The 20,716-nt window shown below is 46.2% G+C and overlaps 1 protein-coding gene across 1 annotated transcript in view; it reads left to right on the forward strand.

Annotated features, from left to right (window-relative positions):
* Nucleotides 1–20,716, forward strand: part of myo10 (myosin X) — a 613,607-nt gene that overhangs the window by 555,737 nt on the left and 37,154 nt on the right. Inside the window, exons 36-37 of the mRNA XM_068058429.1 lie at nucleotides 15,747–15,951; nucleotides 16,311–16,447. Of these exons, the coding sequence (XP_067914530.1) occupies nucleotides 15,747–15,951; nucleotides 16,311–16,447 (342 nt within the window). The remainder of the gene's footprint in view (nucleotides 1–15,746; nucleotides 15,952–16,310; nucleotides 16,448–20,716) is intronic.

Genomic DNA, 20,716 nt, shown 5'->3' on the forward strand with positions numbered 1-20,716 from the left:
GTAATGGCTGTCAGATCATACCATTTATTCCTATTTGTCATAGAGTTATACAGCACAAAAACAGGCCCATCGACTCCATGCTGGCCATCAAGCACCTGTCTATTCTAATCCCATTTTCCAGCACTTGGCCTGTAACCTTGTATGCTATGGTGTTTCAATTGCTCATCTAAATACTTCTTAAATATTGTGAGGGTACTGGCCTCTACCACCCCTTCAGGAAGTGTGTTCCAGATTCCAACCACCCTCTGAGTGAAAAGAGTTTTCCTCAAATCCCCTCCAAACCTCCTGCCCCTTACCTTAAATCTATGCCCCCTGGTTATTGACACCTCCACTAAAGAAAAAGGTTTCTTCCTATCTCACCTATCAATGCCCCTCAATCATATTTCCCCTCAGCCTTCTCTAATCTAAGGAAAACAACCCTCGCCTTTTCAGTCTCTCTTCATAGCTGAAATGCTCCAGCCCAGGCAACATCCTGGTGAATCTCCTCTGCACCCTCTCCAGGGTAATCATATCCTTCCTATAGTGTGGTGCCCAGAACTGTACACAGTACTCTAGCTGTGGCCTTGAGTTTTATGCAGCTCCATCATAACCTCCCTGTTCTTATATTCTGTGCCTCGGCTAATAAAGGCAAGTATCCCATATGCCTTCCTAACCACCTTATCGACCTGTGCTGCTGCCTTCAGTGATCTACGGACAGGTACACCAAGATCCCTCTGACCCTCTGTACTTCCGAGGGTTCTACCATCCATTGTATATTCCCTTGCCTTGTTCGTCTTCACAAAATGCATCATCTCGCACTTCTCAGGATTAAATTCCATTTGCCACTGCTCTGCCCATCTTACCAGCCCATCTATATCGTCCTGTAATCTAAGGCTTTCCTCCTCACTATTTACAACACCGCCAATTTTCGTGTCATCTGCGAACTTACTGATCATACCTCCTATATTCACATCTAAATCATTAATGTACACTACGAACAGCAAGGGGCCCAGCACTGATCCCTGCTGTACACCACTGGTCACAGGCTTCCACTCGCAAAAAAAACCCTCGACCATCACCCTCTGCCTCCATCAATTCATCTATCTTGTTATGGATGCTGGGTACATTCAGATAAAGAGCCTTTAATTTTGTCTTTTACCATTTTCCCTCCTCTGATCCTATTTGCTGGTGCACTGTTACGTTTGTATGCTCTGTTCCTTCCTGTCACACTTTAGGGGAATTTTATCCTGGCAGCGGGGGTCTCGATGTCCAGAGACACCTGAGATCCCTGCGTCGCCTCTTCTACGGAAGGGTCATCGAATTTAGTGCCAATCAGGCACTTGTTTGGAAAGTGGTGGGCCTTTCATGGGATCAAGGCACCTGCGCTGGACGTCCCAACCTTGTGGAACCAGGCCACTGCGGGAGGAGTCCCATGCGGTGGGGTTCGCGGGGGACGAGTGGGGAGGGGTTCTCGGCAGCAAGGGCAGTGTGGTGGCCCTTAGTGGGCTCCCCCTTCCCGATGCCATGACCCACATTTAGGCACTGTGCCTTTTCATGAGAGACCCCACCCCAATGCACCCCCTCCCCCACCCTCGGGAGCCGGGAAGTAGCCCGCACGGTTTTCTGTGGTGTGCTTCCATTTGGCGACAGGTCCGCCAGCCACGTGGCTAATTGAGGCTGCGGCAGGAAGAGGCCCTCAATTGGGCAATAATTGCCCACTTAAGGGCTTCAATTGGTAGCAAGGCGGTAAGGCTATTCACAGGCCTTCCCTACCCGGACTGAATTTCGGTGGGGGTGGGAACCCCCTGCCACCATCCTACCCAATTTTATGCACGCCCTGCCTCCAAACCTGCCGTGGGGGAGAGCGTAAAATTCCCCCTCTGGTTTTCATTACCTGTATCACTATGCTGCATTATTGCCTTATCCTTTCTCGTTAACTTTCTAAATTTCGGCTCACCTGAATCCTCCCCGCCCCCCACCATTTAGTTTAAAGTGCTACCTCCAGCATTAGTTACTCGATTCACCAGGACACTGGTTTAAGTGAAGCCTGTCCGAACAGAACAACTCCCTCTTTCCCCAGTATTGGTGCCAGTGCCCCATGAGTTGAAACCCATATCTCCCACGCCAGTTTGCTCCAGGCTCAGGTAGTAATCCAGAGACTATTATCATTGTGGTTCTGTTCTTTAATTTAGCCCCTAGCTACTCATATGCCCACAGCAGAACTCTTTCTTCATCCTACCTCTGTCATTGGTACCTATGTGGACCACGAAAACTGGATCGTCCCCTCCAAGATCCTCTCCAGCTTGTGTGTCAGACTGGTGTCCGTCAGCTCACACATGCTGCAGCTGCCACACATCACCTGCTCTGCCATCTCTATTGTATTTTATTTAACTAATTAGGTTTTCACATTTTGAAAACTGCAGTTTTTAATCGAAGTAAGAACCCTTCTAATTTATTATAATTGGTTATATGCTTTAGGTCTTCACTGTAACTTAGTCTGCAGTCCTAATTTAACCCGATGTGTTTTTTTTATATATCAAGCAGCACCTCTTACCACCCCCCCCCCCCCCCCCCACCTCACCAAATTCCTGCACTCGCTCATTTCCCTTGCCCTCTGGTGAAATCTGCACTCAAGTGAAACAGCTTTGTGCTAGCATTCATTATTAATTTGCTTACGGTTTTGTTTACCTTGGTTGATATTTTTAATTTCTTGGCTGAGTTTAAACTAATGCTCTAATTTAGTGAGAGAACAAGAGAGTGGGCGGCACAGTGGCACAGTGGTTAGCACCGCAGCCTCACAGCTCCAGCGACTCGGGTTCAATTCTGGGTACTGCCTGTGTGGAGTTTGCAAGTTCTCCCTGTGTCTGCGTGGGTTTCCTCCGGGTGCTCCGGTTTCCTCCCACAAGCCAAAAGACTTGCAGGTTGGAAGGTAAATTGGCCATTATAAATTGCCCCTAGGTTAGGTAGGTGGTAGGGAAATATAGGGACAGGTGGGGATTGGGGGAAGGCAAATGATAACAATATTAGACAGGAACTGAAGAATTTAGATTGGAGGCGGCTGTTGAGGGTAAATCAACATCTGACATGTGGGGGTCTTTCAAACGTCAGTTGATTAGAATCCAGGACCAGCATGTTCCTGTGAGGAAGAAGGATAAGTTTGGCAAGTTTCGGGACCCTTGGATAACGCGAGATATTGTGAGCCTAGTCAAAAAGAAAAAGGAAGCATTCGTAAGGGCTGGAAGGCTAGGAACAGATGAAGCACTTGAGGAATATAAAGACAGTAGGAAGGAACTTAAGCAAGGAGTCAGGAGGGCTAAAAGGGGTCATGAAAAATCATTGGCAAACGGGATTAAGGAAAATCCCAAGGCTTTTTATACGTATATAAAGAGCAAGAGGGTAACTAGGGAAAGGGTTGGCCCACTCAAGGGCAGAGAAGGGAATCTGTGTGTGGAGCCAGAGAAAATGGGCGATTTACTAAATGAGTACTTTGCATCAGTATTTACCAAAGAGAAGGACTTGGTGGATGATAAGCCTCGGGAAGGGAGTGTAGATAGTCTCAGTCATCTCATTATCAAAAAGGAGGAGGTGTTGGGTGTCTTGCAAAGCATTAAGGTAGATAAGTCCCCAGGGCCTGATGGGATCTACCCCAGAATACTGAGGGAGGCAAGGGAAGAAATTGCTGGGGCCTTGACAGAAATCTTTTCATCCTCATTGGTTACAGGTGAGGTCCCAGAGGACTGGAGAACAGCCAATGTTGTTCCTTTGCTTAAGAAGGGTAGCAAGGATAATCCAGGAAATTATAGGCCGGTGAGCCTTATGTCAGTGGTAGGGAAATTATTAGAGAGGATTCTTTGGGACAGGATTTATTCCCATTTGGAAAAAAACAAACTTATTAGTGAGAGGCAGCATGGTTTTGTGAAGGGGAGGTCGTGTCTCACTAATTTGATTGAGTTTTTTGAGGAAGTGACAAAAATGATTGATGAAGGAAGGGCAGTGGATGTTATCTATATGGACTTTAGTAAAGCCTTTGACAAGGTCCCTCATGGCAGACTGGTACAAAAGGTGAAGCCACACGGGATCAGAGGTGAGCTGGCAAGATGGATACAGAACTGGCTCAGTCATAGAAGACAGAGGGTAGCAGTGGAAGGGTGCTTTTCTGAATGGAGGGATGTGACTAGTGGTGTTCCGCAGGGATCAGTGCTGGGACCTTTGCTGTTTGTAGTATATATAAATGATTTGGAGGAAAATGTAGCTGGTCTGATTAGTAAGTTTGCGGACGACACAAAGGTTGGTGGAGTTGCGGATAGTGTTGAGGATTGTCAGAGGATACAGCAGGATATAGATCGGTTGGAGACTTGGGTGGAGAAATGGCAGATGGAGTTTAATCCGGACAAATGTGAGGTAATGCATTTTGGAAGGTCTAATGCAGGTGGGACGTATACAGTAAATGGCAGAACCCTTAGGAGTATTGACAGGCAGAGAGATCTGGGCGTACAGGTCCAGAGGTCACTGAAAGTGGCAACGCAGGTGGATAAGGTAGTCAAGAAGGCATACAGCATGCTTGCCTTCATCGGTCGGGGCACAGAGTATAAAAATTGGCAAGTCATGCTGCAGCTGTACAGAACCTTAGATAGGCCACACTTAGAATATTGCGTGCAATTCTGGTCGCCACACTACCAGAAGGACGTGGAGGCTTTGGAGAGGGTACAGAAGAGGTTTAGCAGGATGTTGCCTGGTCTGGAGGGCATTAGCTATGAGGAGAGGTTGGATAAACTCGGATTGTTTTCACTGGAATGACGGAGGCGGAGGGGCGACAGGATAGAGTTTTACTAAGTTATGAGCGGCATGGACAGAGTGGATAGTCAGAAGCTTTTTCCCAGGGTGGAAGAGTCAGTTACTAGGGGACATAGGCTTAAGGTGAGAGGGGCAATGTTTAGATGGGATGTGCGAGGCAAGTTCTTGAGACAGAGGGTGGTGAGTGCCTGGAACTTGCTGCTGGCGAAGGTGGTGGAAGCAGGTACAATAGCGACGTTTCAGAGGCATCTTGACAAATACATGAATAGGATGGGAATAGAGGGATACGGTCCCCGGAAGTGCAGAAGGTTTTAGTTTAGGCAGGCATCAAGATCGGCACAGGATTGGAGGGCCGAATGGCCTGTTCCTGTGCTGTACTGTTCTTTGTTCTTTGCTCCTCAATGGCATTTGGGGATTGGCAATAAATGCTGGCCTTGCCAACAATGCCAACATGCCATGACTGAATAAAAACAAGTATAAAATCTAATGATCTTCATCTTCACTGTCTTCTGTAGTTTGTGTGTCAGAAGAGCTTGGGATGAGGGAGAAGTGAGATGAGGGAAGAATTAGATATGCATATACCCTTATCATTGATCTCTCTAGCCCCACCAGTGGCCACAACTTCAGTGATGGGCAGCACTATGCACTCTATGGTGGTTAAAACAGGCAAGCACGCTTGTCCTCCTCCAGTTCTTGCCTGCTCTTATGGGTCACCGACTGGATGAAAGTGGGAAGTGTGTCAGTGAGTGTCGTGCAGTGCGTTTGGTTGAATGGCGTGAACTGTGGGTGCGAGGCTTGCAACAGTGCTAAATATATGAGGATGAAGTAAAGCACAGGACTTTTAATGTTGAGAACTAATTGACAGCAGTTGATAATATTGTTCACGGTTCTCTCTCCTCATGTTCTGTCCCCCTTTCCTTCAAATCTGCTGTCATCACATCTCTCTTCAAAAAAATGAGCATTGACCCCCTCCATATTTGCAAGTTTCTACCCCATCTCTGACCTCCCTTTCCTCTCCAAAGTCCTTAAATGTATTGACACCTCCCAATTTTGTGCATGGCTTTCCTGGAACTAGGTGCTTGAATCCTTCCAATCAGGTTTCCACTCCTACCACAGTACCTAGACAGCTCTTATCAAAGTCACAAATGACATCCTGTGTAATTGTGACAAAGGCAAACTAACTCTCCTCATTATTCTCAACCTGTCTGCAGCCTTTGATACAGTTGGTCATACCATCCTCCTCCAATGTCTCTCCACCATCGTCTAGCTGGGTGGGACTGCATTCGACTGGTTCTATTCTTATCTGTTGAATCATAGCCAGAGAATCACCATCAATGATTTCATTTCCCATTCCCCCACAATTACCTTTGGTGTCCCACAAGGATCTATCCTTCGACCCTTCCTATTTCTCAGCTGCATGCGACCCCTCTGCAACATCATTTGAAAATACAGCATCAGTTTCCACGTGTATGCTGATGACACCCAGCTCCACCTCACCACCACCTCTCTCGACCCTTCCACTGTCTCTGAATTATCAGACTGCTTATCTGACGTCCAGTACTGGACAAACAGAAATGTCCTCCAATTAAATACTGGGAAGACTGAAGTTATTGTCTTAAGTCCCTGCCACAACTTCCACTCCCTCACCGCTGGTACCATCCCTCTCCATGGCAACTGTATACTGCTAAACCAGACTGTTCCCAACCTCAGTGCTGAGATGAACTATTAAACACATATCCGCACTGTCGCTAAGACTGCCTATTTCCACCTGCGTAATATCACCTGTTTCTGCCCCTGCCTCAGCTCTTCTGCTGCTGAAACTCTAATCTATGCCTTTGTTATTTCCAGACTCGACTATTCAACGCATTCCTGGTCGGACTCCCACAATCGACCCTCCGTAAACTTGAGGTCATTCAAAGCTCTGCTGTTTGTGTCCTAACTTGCACAAAATGCTGTTCATCCATCAGCCCTATGCTCACTGACTTGCAGTTATACAATGCTTCGATTTTAAATAACATAGAACAGTACAGCACAGTACAGGCCCTTCGGCCCACGATGTTGTGCCAAACCTTTAACCTACTCTAAGATCAAGCTACCTTCATTCTACTATCATCCATGTGCCTATCCAAGAGTCGCTTAAATGTCCCTAATGTATCTGCTTCTACTACCACCGTTGGCAGTGCATTCCATGCACCCACCACTCTCTGTGTAAAGAACCTACCTCTGACATCTCCCCTAAACCTTCCTCCAATCACCTTAAAATTATGCCCCCTGGTGATAGCCCTTTCCACCCTGGGAAAAAGTCTCTGGCTATCCACTCTATCTATGCCTCTCATCATCTTGTACCCCTCTATCAAGTCACCTCTCATCCTTCTTCGCTCCAATGAGAAAAGCCCTAGCTCCCTCAATCTTTCCTCGTTAGACATGTCCTCCAGTCCAGGCAGCATCCTGGTAAATCTCCTCTGCACCCTCTCTAAAGCTTCCACATCCTTCCTATAATGAGGCGACCAGAACTGAACACAATATTCCAAGTGTGGTCGAACCAGGTCTTTATAGAGCTGCAGCATAACTTCGCGGCTCTGAAACTCAATCCCCCTGTTAATGAAAGCCAACACACCATACGCCTTCTTAACAACCCTATCAACTTGGGTGGCAACTTTGAGGGATCTATGGACATGGACCCCAAGGGTGGCGCAGTGGTTAGCACCGCAGCCTCACAGCTCCAGGGACCCGGGTTCGATTCCGGGTACTGCCTGTGTGGAGTTTGCAAGTTCTCCCTGTGTCTGCGTGGGTTTTCTCCGGGTGCTCCGGTTTCCTCCCACAAGCCAAAAGACTTGCAGGTTGACAGGTAAATTGGCCATTATAAATTGTCACCAGTATAGGTAGGTGGTAGGGAAATATAGAGACAGGTGGGGATGTTTGTTGGGAATATGGGATTAGTGTAGGATTAGTATAAATGGGTGGTTGATGTTCGGCACAGACTCGGTGGGCCGAAGGGCCTGTTTCAGTGCTGTATCTCTAATCTAATCTAATCCCTCTGTTCCTCCACACTACCAAGAATCCTGTCTTTAATCCTGTATTCTGCATTCAAATTCGACCTTCCAAAATAAATCACTTCACACTTTTCCAGGTTGAACTCCATCTGCCACTTCTCAGCCCAGCTCTGCATCCTGTCAATGTCCCATTGCAACCTACAACAGCCCTCCACACTATCCACAACTCCAGCAGCATTCGTGTCATCGGCAAACTTGCCAACCCAGCCTTCCACTTCCTCATCCAAGTCATTTATAAAAATCACAAAGAGCAGAGGTCCCAGAACAGATCCCTGCGGAACACCACTGGTCACCGAGCTCCAGGCTGAATACTTTCCATCTACTACCACCCTCTATCTTCTATGGGCCAGCCAATTCTGTATCCAGACAGCCAACTTTCCCTGTATCCCATGCCTCCTTACTTTCTGAATGAGTCTACCATGGGAAACCTTATCAAACGCCTTGCTAAAATCCATATACACCACATCCACTGCTCCTCCTTCATCAATGTGTTTTGTCACATCTTCAAAGAGTTCAATAAGGTTTGTGAGGCATGACCTGCCCCTCTCAAAGCCATGTTGACTGTCGCTAATCAAACCATGCTTTTCCAAATAATCATAAATCCTGTCTCTCAGAATCCTCTCCAATAATTTGCCCACTACCGACGTAAGACTGACTGGTCTATAATTCCCAGGGTTATCCCTATTCCCTTTCTTGAACAAGGCAATAACATTTGCCACCCTTCAATCATCTGGTACTACTCCAGTGGACAGTGAGGATGCAAAGATCATCGCCAAAGGCGTGGCAATCTCTTCCCTCGCTTCCCGTAATAACCTTGGGTATATCCCGTCTGGCCCCGGGGACTTATCTGTCCTCATGTCTTTCAAAATTTCCAGCACATCCTCCCTCTTAACATCAACCTGTTCGAGCATATCAGCCTGTTTCACGCTGTCCTCACAAACGACAAGGTCCCTCTCACTAGTGAATACTGAAGCAAAGTATTCATTTAGGACCTCCCCTACCTCCTTTGACTCCAGGCACAAGTTCCCTCCACTATCCCTGATCGGCCCTACCCTCACTCTGGCCATCCTCTTGTTCCTCACATAAGTGTAGAACGCCTTGGAATTTTCCTTAATCCTACCCGCCAAGACTTGTTCATGTCCCCTTCTAGCTCTCCTAAGTCCATTCTTCAGTTCCTTCCTGGCTCCCTTGTAACCCTCTAGAGCCCTGTCTGATCCTTGCTTCCTCAACCTTAAGTAAGCTTCCTTCTTCCTCTTGACTAGCTGTTCCACATCTCTTGTCATCCAAGGTTCCTTCACCCTACCATCCCTTCCTTGCCTCATCGGGCCAAACCTATCCAGCAGTCGCAGCAAGTGCTCCTTAAACAACCTCCACATTTCTGTCGTGCATTTCCCTGAGAACATCTGTTCCCAATTTATGCTCCCCAGTTCCTGCCTGATAGCATTGTAATTCCTCCTCCCCCAATTAAATATTTTCCCATCCCGTCTGCTCCTGTCCCTCTCCATGACTATAGCAAAGGTCAGGGAGTTGTGATCAATATCACCGAAATGCTCTCCCACTGAGAGATCTGCCACCTGGCCTGGTTCGTTGCCAAGCACCAAATCCAACATAGCCTCCCCTCTCGTCGGCCTATCTACATATTGAGTCAGGAAACCTTCCTGGACACACCTGACAAAATCCGCTCCATCCAAACTATTTGCACTAAGGAGGTTCCAATCAATATTAGGGAAGTTGAAGTCACCCATGACAACAACCCTGTTACTTCTGCAACTTTCCAAAATCTTCCTCCCAATCTGTTCCTCCGTGTCTCTGTTGCCTGTGGGGGGTCTATAGAAAACTCCCAAAAAAGTGACTGCTCCTTTCCTGTTTCTGACTTCCACCCATAATGACTCAGTAGACAAACACTCCTCGACGACCTCCCTTTCTGCAGCTGTGATACTATCCCTGATTAGCAATGCCACTCCCCCACCTCTTTTACCTCCCTCCCTATTCCTTTTGAAACATCTAAACCCCGGAACATCCAACATCCATTCCTGCCCCTGTGATATCCAAGTCTCCGTAATGGCCACAACATCGTAGCTCCAAGTACTGATCCATGCTCTAAGTTCATCACCCTTATTCCTGACACTTCTTGCGTTAAAGTAGACACACTTCAACCCATCATACTGGCTGCAACTTCGCCCTGTCAACTGTCTAACCTTCCTCACAGACTCTCTGCACTCTGTATCTTCCTGTTCAACAGCTATCCCATCCACTGATCCGTAGCCCCGGTTCCCATCCCCCTGCCAAACTAGTTTAAACCCTCTCGAAGAGCTCTAGCAAACCTCCCGCCCAGGATATTGGTGCCCCTCCAGTTCAGATGCAACCCGTCCTTCTTGTACAGGTCCCACCTTCCCCAGAAGGTATCCCAATGATCCACATATCTGAAGCCCTCCCTCCTGCACCAGCTCTGTAGCCACGTGTTCAGCTGCACTCGCTCTCTGTTTCTTGCCTCACTAGCACGTGGCACCGGTATCAATCCTGAGATTACTATTCTGCTCGTCCTGCCTTTTAGCTTCCAACCTAACTCCCTATATTCGCTTTTCAGGTCCTCATCCCTTTTCCTAGCTATGTCATTGGCACCGATGTGTACCACGACTTCTGGCTGCTCCCCCTCCCCTTTAAGAATCCTGTGGACTTGATCCGAGACATCCCTGACCCTGGCACCCGGGAGGCAACATACCATCCGGGAGTCTCGTTCGCGACCAAAGAATCTCCTGTCTGTTCCTCTTACCATTGAATCTCCTATCACTATCACTCTCCTATTCACCCCCCTTCCCTTCTGAGCCACAGAGCCAGGCTCAGTGCCAGAGACCTGGCCATTGCGGTTTTCCCCTGGTCGGTCGTCTCCCCACCCCCCCCCCCCCCAACCGCATCCAAAACGGTATACTTATTATTGAGGGGAACCCTCCACTGTGCACCTATTCCCTTTCCCTCCCCTGACGGTCGCCCAGCTACCTTTATCCTGCAACTTAGTTTAGTTTAGTTTAGAGATACAGCACTGAAACAGGCCCTTCGGCCCACCGGGTCTGTGCTGACCATCAACCACCCATTTATACTAATCCTACACTAATCCCATATTCCTACCACATCCCCACTTGTCCCGATATTTTCCTACCACCTACCTATACTAGTGGCAATTTATAATGGCCAATTTACCTACCAACCTGCAAGTCTTTTGGCTTGTGGGAGGAAACCAGAGCACCTGGAGAAAACCCACGCAGACACAGGGAGAACTTGCAAACTCCACACAGGCAGTACCCAGAATTGAACCCGGGTCGCTGGAGCTGTGAGGCTGCGGTGCTAACCACTGCGCCACTGTGTCACTACTTCCCTATAACTGCTCTCTATCACCCCCTCAGCCTCCTGAATGATCCGAAGTTCCTCCAGCTCCAGTTACCTAATGCGGTCTGTGAGGAGCTGGAGCTGGGTGCACGTCTCACAAGTGAAGTCAGCAGGGACACAAGTGGTGACCCTTACCTCCCACATCCTGCAAGAGGAGCATGCAACTGCCCTTACTTCCATCCCCTCTGCTCTAAATTGACAACAGAGATTTAAAAAAAAAATAAAGGAAAACCTTACCTTACCAAACCCTCCACACAAGAGTCCTTTTTTCCCTTATTTTCAGATCCCTCCATGGCCTTATCCCTCCCTGTCTCTGTGAACTGATCCAGCCCTATAACCCTGCAGGATATTTCCACTTCTCTAATTCCGGCTTCTTGAGCATCCCCAATTTTTGGCTGTGCCATCAGCTGCCTAGGCCCTAACCTCCGGAATTCCCTCTCTGCCTCTCTACTCCTTTAAGACACTCAACAAAAGCTACTTCTTTGACCATGTTTCGATTACCTGCCCTAATATCTCCTTATGTGGCTCGGTGTCATATTTTGCTTCATATTGCTCCTGTGAAGTGCCTTTTATAACATTTTATTACATTAACAGTGCTATATAAATACAATGTTGGTAAAGGTTGTTGGTAGTTGAATAAATGGACTGGAGTAAATTGAGCAGTGGATGAAGGTAATGATGCAGTTGATAGGATGTGCCATTTGAAGATGAACTCACTCACCTTGACACTTTGGGCTGAATTTTATAGAGGCCTCAACATCGAGATCTGTGGGGGGAGGGGCATGAAGATCAGCCTGGATGAGGCGCACCACCAACCTAGCGCCGGCAGGGCCTGTCCCGTTCTTGACAGCGGCAGTGAGGCCTCGTGGCAGCCCTCTGCTGCTCGGCAACAGGACCTCAATTTACATATTAAAATAAATTAACTTACCTGCATTAATGAAGTTCCCATCGCCTCCCGATGAGCCACCGCGATCTTCATCCCATCCAGGGATATGAGGCGCGATGCCTGTGGGGACGGGGGAGGAGGTAATTTTCGCAGGGGGGAGGGGGTGGAGCGGGGTCAAACTTACCTGATTGGTCGAGGAGGTGATTTTTTTTTAATTCATTCATGGGATGTGGGCATCGCTGGCCAGGCCAGCTTTATTGCCCATCCCTAATTGCCCTTGAGAAGGTGGTGGTGAGCTGCCTTCTTGAACCGCTGCAGTCCATTTGGGGTAGGTATATCCACAGTGCTGTTAGGAAGGCAGTTCCAGGATTTTGACCCAGTGACAGTGAAGGAACGGCGATATAGTTCCAAGTCAGGATGGTTTGTGACTTGGAGGGGAACTTGCAGGTGGTGGTGTTTCCATGCATTTGCTGCCCTTGTCCTTCTAGTTGGTAGAAGTCGTGGGTTTTGAAGGTGCTGTCTAAGGAGCTTTGGTGCATTGCTGCAGTGCATCTTGTAGATGATACACATTGCTGCCACTGTGCGTTTGTGGTGGAGGGAGTGAATATTTGTAGATGGGGTGCCAATCAAGCGGGCTGCTTTGTCCTGGATGGTATTGAGCTTCTTGAGTGTTGTTGGAGCTGCACCCATCCAGGCAAGTGGAGAGTATTCCATCACACTCAGGTGGGGATGTGGCAGGGATATGGAAATAGTGTAGGATTAGTATCAATGGGTGGTTGATGGTCGGCACAGACTCAGTGGGCCAAAGGGCCTGTTTCAGTGCTGTATCTCTAAACTAAACTAAACTCCTGACTTGTGCCTTGTAGATGGTGGACAGGCTTTGGGGAATGAGGAGGTGAGTTACTCACCTCAGGATTCCTAGCCTCTGACCTGCTCTTGTAGCCACTGTATTTATATGGCTACTCCAGTTCAGTTTCTGGTCAATGGTAGCCCTTAGGATGTTGATAGTGGGGGATTCAGTGATGGTAATGCCATTGAATGTCAAGGGGAGATGGTTAGATTCTCTCTTGTTGGAGATGGTCATTGCCTGGCACTTGTGTGGCACAAATGTTACTTGCCACTTATCAGCCTAAGCCTGGATATTGTCCAGGTCTTGCTACGTTTCTACACGGACTGCTTCAGTATCTGAGGAGTCACGAATGGTGCTGAACATCCCCACTTCTGACCTTATGATTGAGGGAAGGGGTAAAGGACAAAGGCTTTGAATTTTGTGGGGGGGTGGTGGCGGTAAGGTCAGGTACTGAAGGTAAGCATTTTTGTGGGGGAGAGGGCAGGAATGGGGGTGGGAGAGGGGCTGGAAAGATTTTTTAAATTGTTTTTAATACTTTTAAAAATGCAAACTGTTATTTAGGGCTCTAAGCTCTAAACCCTTTACAAATGGTGCCTGCCCCCTCCACGCCATCAGGCGGGGTGATCCACCCAGGTCATGTTAATGAGCCGCTGTGTTTAAGATCACGGCAGCACCGCGGAGTGAATGTCGTGCGAGCAGGTCGCCATCTTTTACGGCTGCCGCCACACTCGGCAACAGCCACATAAAATCCAGCCCCTCATGTCAAATCATTAAACTTCTTCACATTGATGTGACGGTTGCACTAAAAAAGGAGAGGCAAGTTATGGATGGGATAGTAATAGATAGAGAAGACATACTAAAAAGATTAGCATGAATTTTCAGTGAGCAACATTGCTGGTATTGACCTTGTTCCCACTGCCTCCTGGGCATTTGGAGGGCCTCCTACCTTCTCTTGGATACAGAACATCTCTCTTTTCCACCAGTACATTCTCTAAAAACCTTGGTGCTCACTCTCTCGCATGTTCAGCCATTGTCTAAATTATCAGAGCCCAGACTGACTTTTGAAAAAACTGGCACCACGTCTTGTAGCCATGGTGCACTTCTGCTTTAAGAGGTGCAGGCTGCCATTAAGTAGAGCTAGCCATTCGCAATAGCATGCCCCCTGCTGATGGGTGCAGCAATGAAATGCTGGCTGCATGCCGCAATAATTTAAAAGTGTGAGCAGCACCAATTTAACATGCTGCCTGCAACTCAGTGAATGGCCACGGGTAATTCGCGTGTCCATTTTCAGGGGTTAGCCAACTTCTGCCCCTAAAGAACTTCATAAGTGAAATAGATGATGTGATGGTTACACTAAAAAAGGAGAGGTAAGTTAGAGATGGGATAGTAATAGAGGAGACATACTGAAAAGATTAGCATTACTGAAAGTTGATGTTACTGATGGAATGCATCTTGGTTTTCTGAAAGAAGCCAGGGCCTAGTTGGTAGCACTCCCATCCTGAGTCACCAAGGTTGTGGGTTCAAAGATTTGAGGACAAAAAAAATCTAGGCTGACACACCAATGCAGTACTGAAGGAATGCTGCACTGTTGGAAGTGGTGTCTTTCAGATGATAATTTAAACGGAGACCCTGTTTGCCATCAGGTGGATGTGTAAGCTTCAGGATGACATAGATAGGATAATGAAATTGGCAGGTGGGCTTCAATGCAGAGTAATGTGAAGTGATACACTTTGGATGGACTAAAATGTAGGGAGAGAATACTATAAATGGCATGATTTGTAAAGGGTCAACAAGCAGAGAGATCTTGGTGTGATATGCACCAATCCTTGAAGGTGGCAGGGCAAGTTGAAAAGGTCGTTAAAAAGCCTATAGAATTAGAACATTACAGCGCAGTACAGACCCTTCAGCCCTCGATGTTGCGCCGACCTGTGAAACCATCTGACCTACACTATTCCATTTTCATCCATATGTCTATCCAATGACCACTTAAATGCCCTTATAAATAGAGGAATAGAGTGTAAAAGTAAAGAGATCTTACTGGAACTTTATAAATCATAGGTTAGTCTGCAGCTGGAGTATTGTGGACAATTTTGGGCACTGCATACAGGAAATATGTAGAAAGGATGCAGAGGGCAGAGCATGGGATGAGGGACTTCAGTCATGAGGAAAAGTTGGAAAAGTTAGGACTGCTTTTCTTGGAACAGAGAAGGTGAAAAGATGACTGAATAGAGGTTCTTTAGATAATGAGAGGTTTTGATAGAGTAGGTAGAAAAAAATTATTCGCTGTGGCGAGTGTGTCAATAACTAGAGGTCATAGATTCAAAAACATAGGCAAAAACTTTCGAGGGAAGATGAGAATTTTTTTCACTCAAAGTTGTCAGGATCTGGAATGTACTACCTGAAAAAGTGGTGGAAGCTGGTTACATATATAATTTTAAAAAGGAGTTGGACAGGCACTTGGAGAGGAACTTACAGGGTTACAGGTAAGAAGTGTGGATGTGGGATTAAGCATGACTGGTCTTTCAAAGAACCAGCACAGGCACGATGGGCTGAACAGCCTCCTGTGCTGTAAGTTTCTATAATTCTAAATATGGAATAAGGATACAAAATGTTGAATTTGTACGAACTGATTAATATCATATAAATCTTCATACTTTTTTTTACAAATTGTAAGTGCTGAACATTTCAGTTATTTTAATGTATCTTGATTGTGATTTGTGTACAGCTCACCTCTGTAAACAGTGCCATAATGATATCTGCACAAGATGACGCAACTATTACAATTTGTTTTCGCATCTAGGATACGAGACCAATTTCCAGGACAGTTGGAGAAGTATGCAGTATTCATATATGAATCACTAAAGAAAACTAAAACCAGGGAGCGTGTGCCTTCTCGGGAAGAAATAATAGCCTTGATCAACAGGCAAGAAATGACCTCTACAGTTTATTGCCACGGAGGAGGTTCCTGCAAAATCACAATTAATTCTCATACCACTGCAGGGGAGGTAAGGTTTCACAACAGAAGAGGGCTTGTCAGGTTCATTTTTTGTGTTGAGGTCCACAGTAGTCCTAGACAGATTGGAGCATGAATCAACCTTACCACAAATTGGTAGAATGGGGTCTTTCTTGTCTGCAGTGTGCCTAATGTCTGAATCTTAGCAATTGTGGTAGGGGTGTTTCTGCAGGCTGTGCAAAGTAAATGTGAGCCCACTGTAAAATGCTCTTGTGTAAACCTCATGGTCGTAGACGATAGGGAGGCTTGCCCCCTCTTTGGGGGCCATGTGTCGTAATGGCAAGAAGTAAAAATGCAAAATAATGCAAAAATGGGAAAGAAGAAAGTAAACCTTATTTTTTGTCATTGTAGGTTGTTGAGAAATTGATGCGTGGACTGTCTATGGAGGACAGTAGAAATATGTTTTCTCTCTTTGAACATAAGGGTGCTATTGATAAAGCAATTGAAAGCAGAACAGTTGTGGCTGATGTTTTGGCAAAATTTGAAAAGTAAGTGCAAGCTCCCTTTGGATTATCCTGTTGCATTATAATTTCCTTCTGATCTCTTTTGGCTAATGTACAAGGCATATTTCATGTCAATTAGTTTTTATTTGGAATGTAATATATTAATCCGACAATGTGCTGCTTGTGCTGGTACTGCACTGCAAGCTTTAGACATTCCCATCTTTGTCTTTGTGCTGAAAGAACCATCATATAAACCAGCAGAGTTCTTGGCCCTGATATTTACTGGGTCAGGATTTCAGGGCGGTGGCAGGGTGGGAAGGGAGGGTAGTTTTAACTCCACGACATGTGTTTTTTTTTCTTTTTAAGACCCAATTCCCCACCCAGAAGCAAGTCTGATTGATAGACTTGTATGTCTGTCAGCAGGGAATGTTTCAAATATGGCTGCAGCCCAAGAGCAGGCAAATTTAGTGGCCGTTGGAGGTAGAGACTGTGGGATAAGTATACCATCATTGGGAGGGTCTGAGGCAATGTTGCATCTAACTTTTTTTTGTTTTGTGCTGCCTTCCCATTTAAGTGCACAGTGTTATAAATTTTTTTGCGCACAACTTAAAGGGACCAACTTGTGCTTACCTGCGTGGGAACTTCCAGATTGCTACGCAGCTGAGTGGGAACATTGATGTGTGGTAATCATGAAGGGGGAGAAGATCGTGGGGGGTGGGGAGAAAAGAGTAGGGGTCTGAGATCAAGGACAAAGATGGAGTGGATCAGGGGTGATTGTGGAGGTTGGGGATGGTTTACAGGGTAAGTTTGTTGGGGCTAGAGTAAACATTCCTGCTCCTCCTGGCCCACAAGCAGTTCTGTAAATGCATTTGTCTCAGGAATTCTGCCCTTATTGCTCCTTTTACCTGAGGTGATGGAAACTCAGCCAACATGGGATAAAAATAGAAATCCTGTTAAAATGAAGGTGCGTAGCCTTCTTAAAAGGTTTCGAGAACCAGTCCACTCCTGAGTAGGGGTAGATTGCTCACCCTTCAATCCGCAGAATTGTTTAAGAGGCATCTTGACAAATACATGAATATGATGGGAATAGAGGGATACGGACCCCGGAAGTGCAGAAGGTTTTAGTTTAGACAGGCATCAAGATCGGCACAGGTTTGGAGGGCTGAATGGCCTGTTCCTGTGCTGTACTGTTCTTTGTTCTTTTTTGTTATTGTGCAGAAGGAGGCCATTCGACCCATCGTGTCTGCACTGGCTCTCTGAAAGAGCAATTTACTCCGTTCCATTCCCCCGCCTTCTCCCTGTGGCCCTGCACATTCTTCATTTTTATATCACAGTCTAATTCCCTTTTGAATGCTTCAATTGAACTTGCCTCCACCACATTCTCAGGCAGTGCATTCTAGACCTCAACCGCTCTCTGCGTGAAAAGTTTTTCCTCATGTCACTTTTGCATCTCTTACCAAATACTTTAAATCTGTGCCCTCTCGTTCTTGATCCTTTCATGAGTGGGAACATTTCTCTCTATCTACTCTGTCCAGACCCGTCATGATTTTGAATACCTCTATCAAATCACCTCTCGGCCTTCTCCAAGAAAAACAGTCCTAACTTCTCCAATCTGTCTTCATAACTGAAGTTCCTCATCCCTGGAACCATTCTTGTGAATCTTTTCTGTACTTTCTCCAATGCCATCGCAGGTTTCCTAAAGTGTTGTGCCCAGAACTGGACGCAATACTCCAGCTGAAGCTGAACTAGTGTCTTATACAAGTTCAACATAACTTGCTTGCTCTTGTTCTCTATGCCCCTATTAATGAAGCCAAGGACACTGTATGCTTTATTAACTGCTCTGTCAACCTGGCCTGCCACCTTTAATGACTTATCCACATCGATACCTAGGTGCCTCTGCTCCTGCACCCCTTTTAGAATTGTACCCTTTATTTTATATTATCTGTCCATGTTCTTCCTACCAAAATGAATCACTTCACATTTCTCTGCATTGGACTTCATCTGCCACCTGTCTGCCCATTCCACCAACTTGTCTATGTCCTTTTGGAGTTCCACACTATCCTTCTCACAGTTCACAACGCTCCCAAGTTTCGTATCATCTGCAGACTTTGAAATTGTGCCCTGTACACCAAGGTCTCGGTCATTAATATATATCAGGAAAAGCAAGGGTCTCAACACTGACCCCTGGGGAACTCCAATACAAACTCCAGCCTGAAAAACATCCATTAACCAGTACTCTTTGTTTCTTGTCGCACAGTCAATTTCATATCCATGTTGCTCCTGCCCTTTTTATTCCATGAGCTATAAGTTTTCTCAGCAGTCTGTTTTGTGCACTGTATCAAATGCCTTTTGAAAGTCCATGCACACATCCACCCTCTCTGTTCCCTCCTCAAAAATAACTCCAGCAAGTTAGTTAAACATGATTTTCCCTTAGGAAATCCATGCTGGCTTTCCTTAATTAACCTGCATTGGTCCATGTGACTATTAATTTTGTCCCGAATTATTTTTTCTAGACGTTTCCCCACCACTGAAGTTAAACTGACTGGCCTGTAGTTGCTGGGCTTATCTTTACACCCTTCTTTGAACAAGGGTGTAATGTTTGCAATTCTCCAGTCCTCTGGCACCACCCTCGAGTCTAAGGAAGACAGAAAAAATATGTCCAGTGCCTCTGAGATTTCCACCCTCACTTCCCTCAGTATCCTTGGATGCATCTCATCTGGTTCTGGTGCTTTATTCACTTTAAGTACAGACAGCCTATCTAATACATCCTCTTAATCAATTTTAAACCCCTCTGTTGTCTTAAATTCCATCTCTTTCACCATTGCCTGGGTTGTATCATCTTCCTTGGTAAAGACAGATGCAGAATATTCATTTAATACCTCAGCTATGCCCTCTGCCTCCATGTATAAATCCCCTTTTTGATCCCTAATCGGCTCCAAGCTTCCTTTCAGCAACCTTTTGCTATATATATGTCTATAGAAAACTTTGGAATTTCCTTTAATGCTAGCTGCCAGTCTCTTTTCGTGCTCTCTCTTTGCTTCTCTTATTTGCTTTTTCACTTCCCCTCTGGGCCTTCTATATTCAGCCTGGTTCTTAATAGTATTTATTTATTTAGAGCTACAGCACTGAAACAGGCCCTTCGGCCCACCGAGTCTGTGCCGACCAACAACCACCCATTCATACTAACCCCATATTCTCTACCACATCCCCACCATTCTCCTACCACCTACCTACACTAGGGACAATTTTTACAATTGCCAATTTACCTATCAACCTGCAAGTCTTTTGGAGGTGGGGGGAAACCGGAGCACCCGGTGGAAACCCACGCAGACACAGGGAGAACTTGCAAACTCCGCACAGGCAGTACCCAGAATCGAACCCAGGTCACTGGAGCTGTGAGGCTGCAGTGCTAACCACTGTGCCGCCCAGTATTTTCTACCTGGCATCTATCATGAGCACAGTTTTACTTCTTTATCTTAATCTCCACCTCTTTTGTCATCCAAGGAGCTCTGGATTTGTTTGTCCTACATTTCCCCTTTGAGGGAATGTACCTTGACTGTGCCGGAACTATCTCCTCTTTGAAGGTAGCCCATTGTTCAGCTACCGGTTTTCCTGCCAACTTTTGACTCCAGTTTATTCGCCCCAGCTTAATTCTTACCCATTGAAGTTGGCTTTCCCCCAGTTAATTATTCTTACTCTGGATTGCTCTTCGTCCTTTTCCATAGTCAGCCTAAACCTTATGCTACAATGATCACTGTCCCCTAAATGTTCTCCTACTGGTACTTGATCTACTCGGCCCACCTCATCCCCAAGCACCCTGTCTAGCTGTTGCTCCTTTCTTGTTGGACGAGAAACATACTGCTGTAGAAAATATTCCTGAAAACACTCTAGGAACTCTTGCTCCTCACTGCCCTTTATACTACTAATATCCCAGTCTATGTTTGGATAATTAAAGTCCCCCAATGTAACTACCCTATAATTGTTGTACGTCTCTGTAATTTCCTTGCAAATTTGTTACTCCACATCCTTCCCACTAGCTGGTGGCCTATAGACAATACTGAGCAATGTAACTGCACCTTTTTTGTTCCTTAGCTCTAGCCTAATTGATTCTGTCAAAGAATCGTTACAGTGTAGAAGGAGGCCATTCGGCCCATCGTGTCTGCACCGGCTCTCTGAAAGAGCAACTCCCTCAGTTCCATTTCTCTGCCTTCTCCCCATTCTTCCTTTTCACATAACTGTCTAGTTCCCTTTTGAATGTTTCAATTGAACCTGCCTCCACCACATTCTCAGGCAGCACTTTCCAGACCTCCTCGA

Source organism: Heterodontus francisci, chromosome 2 (genome assembly GCF_036365525.1).
Source record: "Heterodontus francisci isolate sHetFra1 chromosome 2, sHetFra1.hap1, whole genome shotgun sequence".
In the NCBI taxonomy this organism is placed as follows: domain Eukaryota; kingdom Metazoa; phylum Chordata; class Chondrichthyes; order Heterodontiformes; family Heterodontidae; genus Heterodontus; species Heterodontus francisci.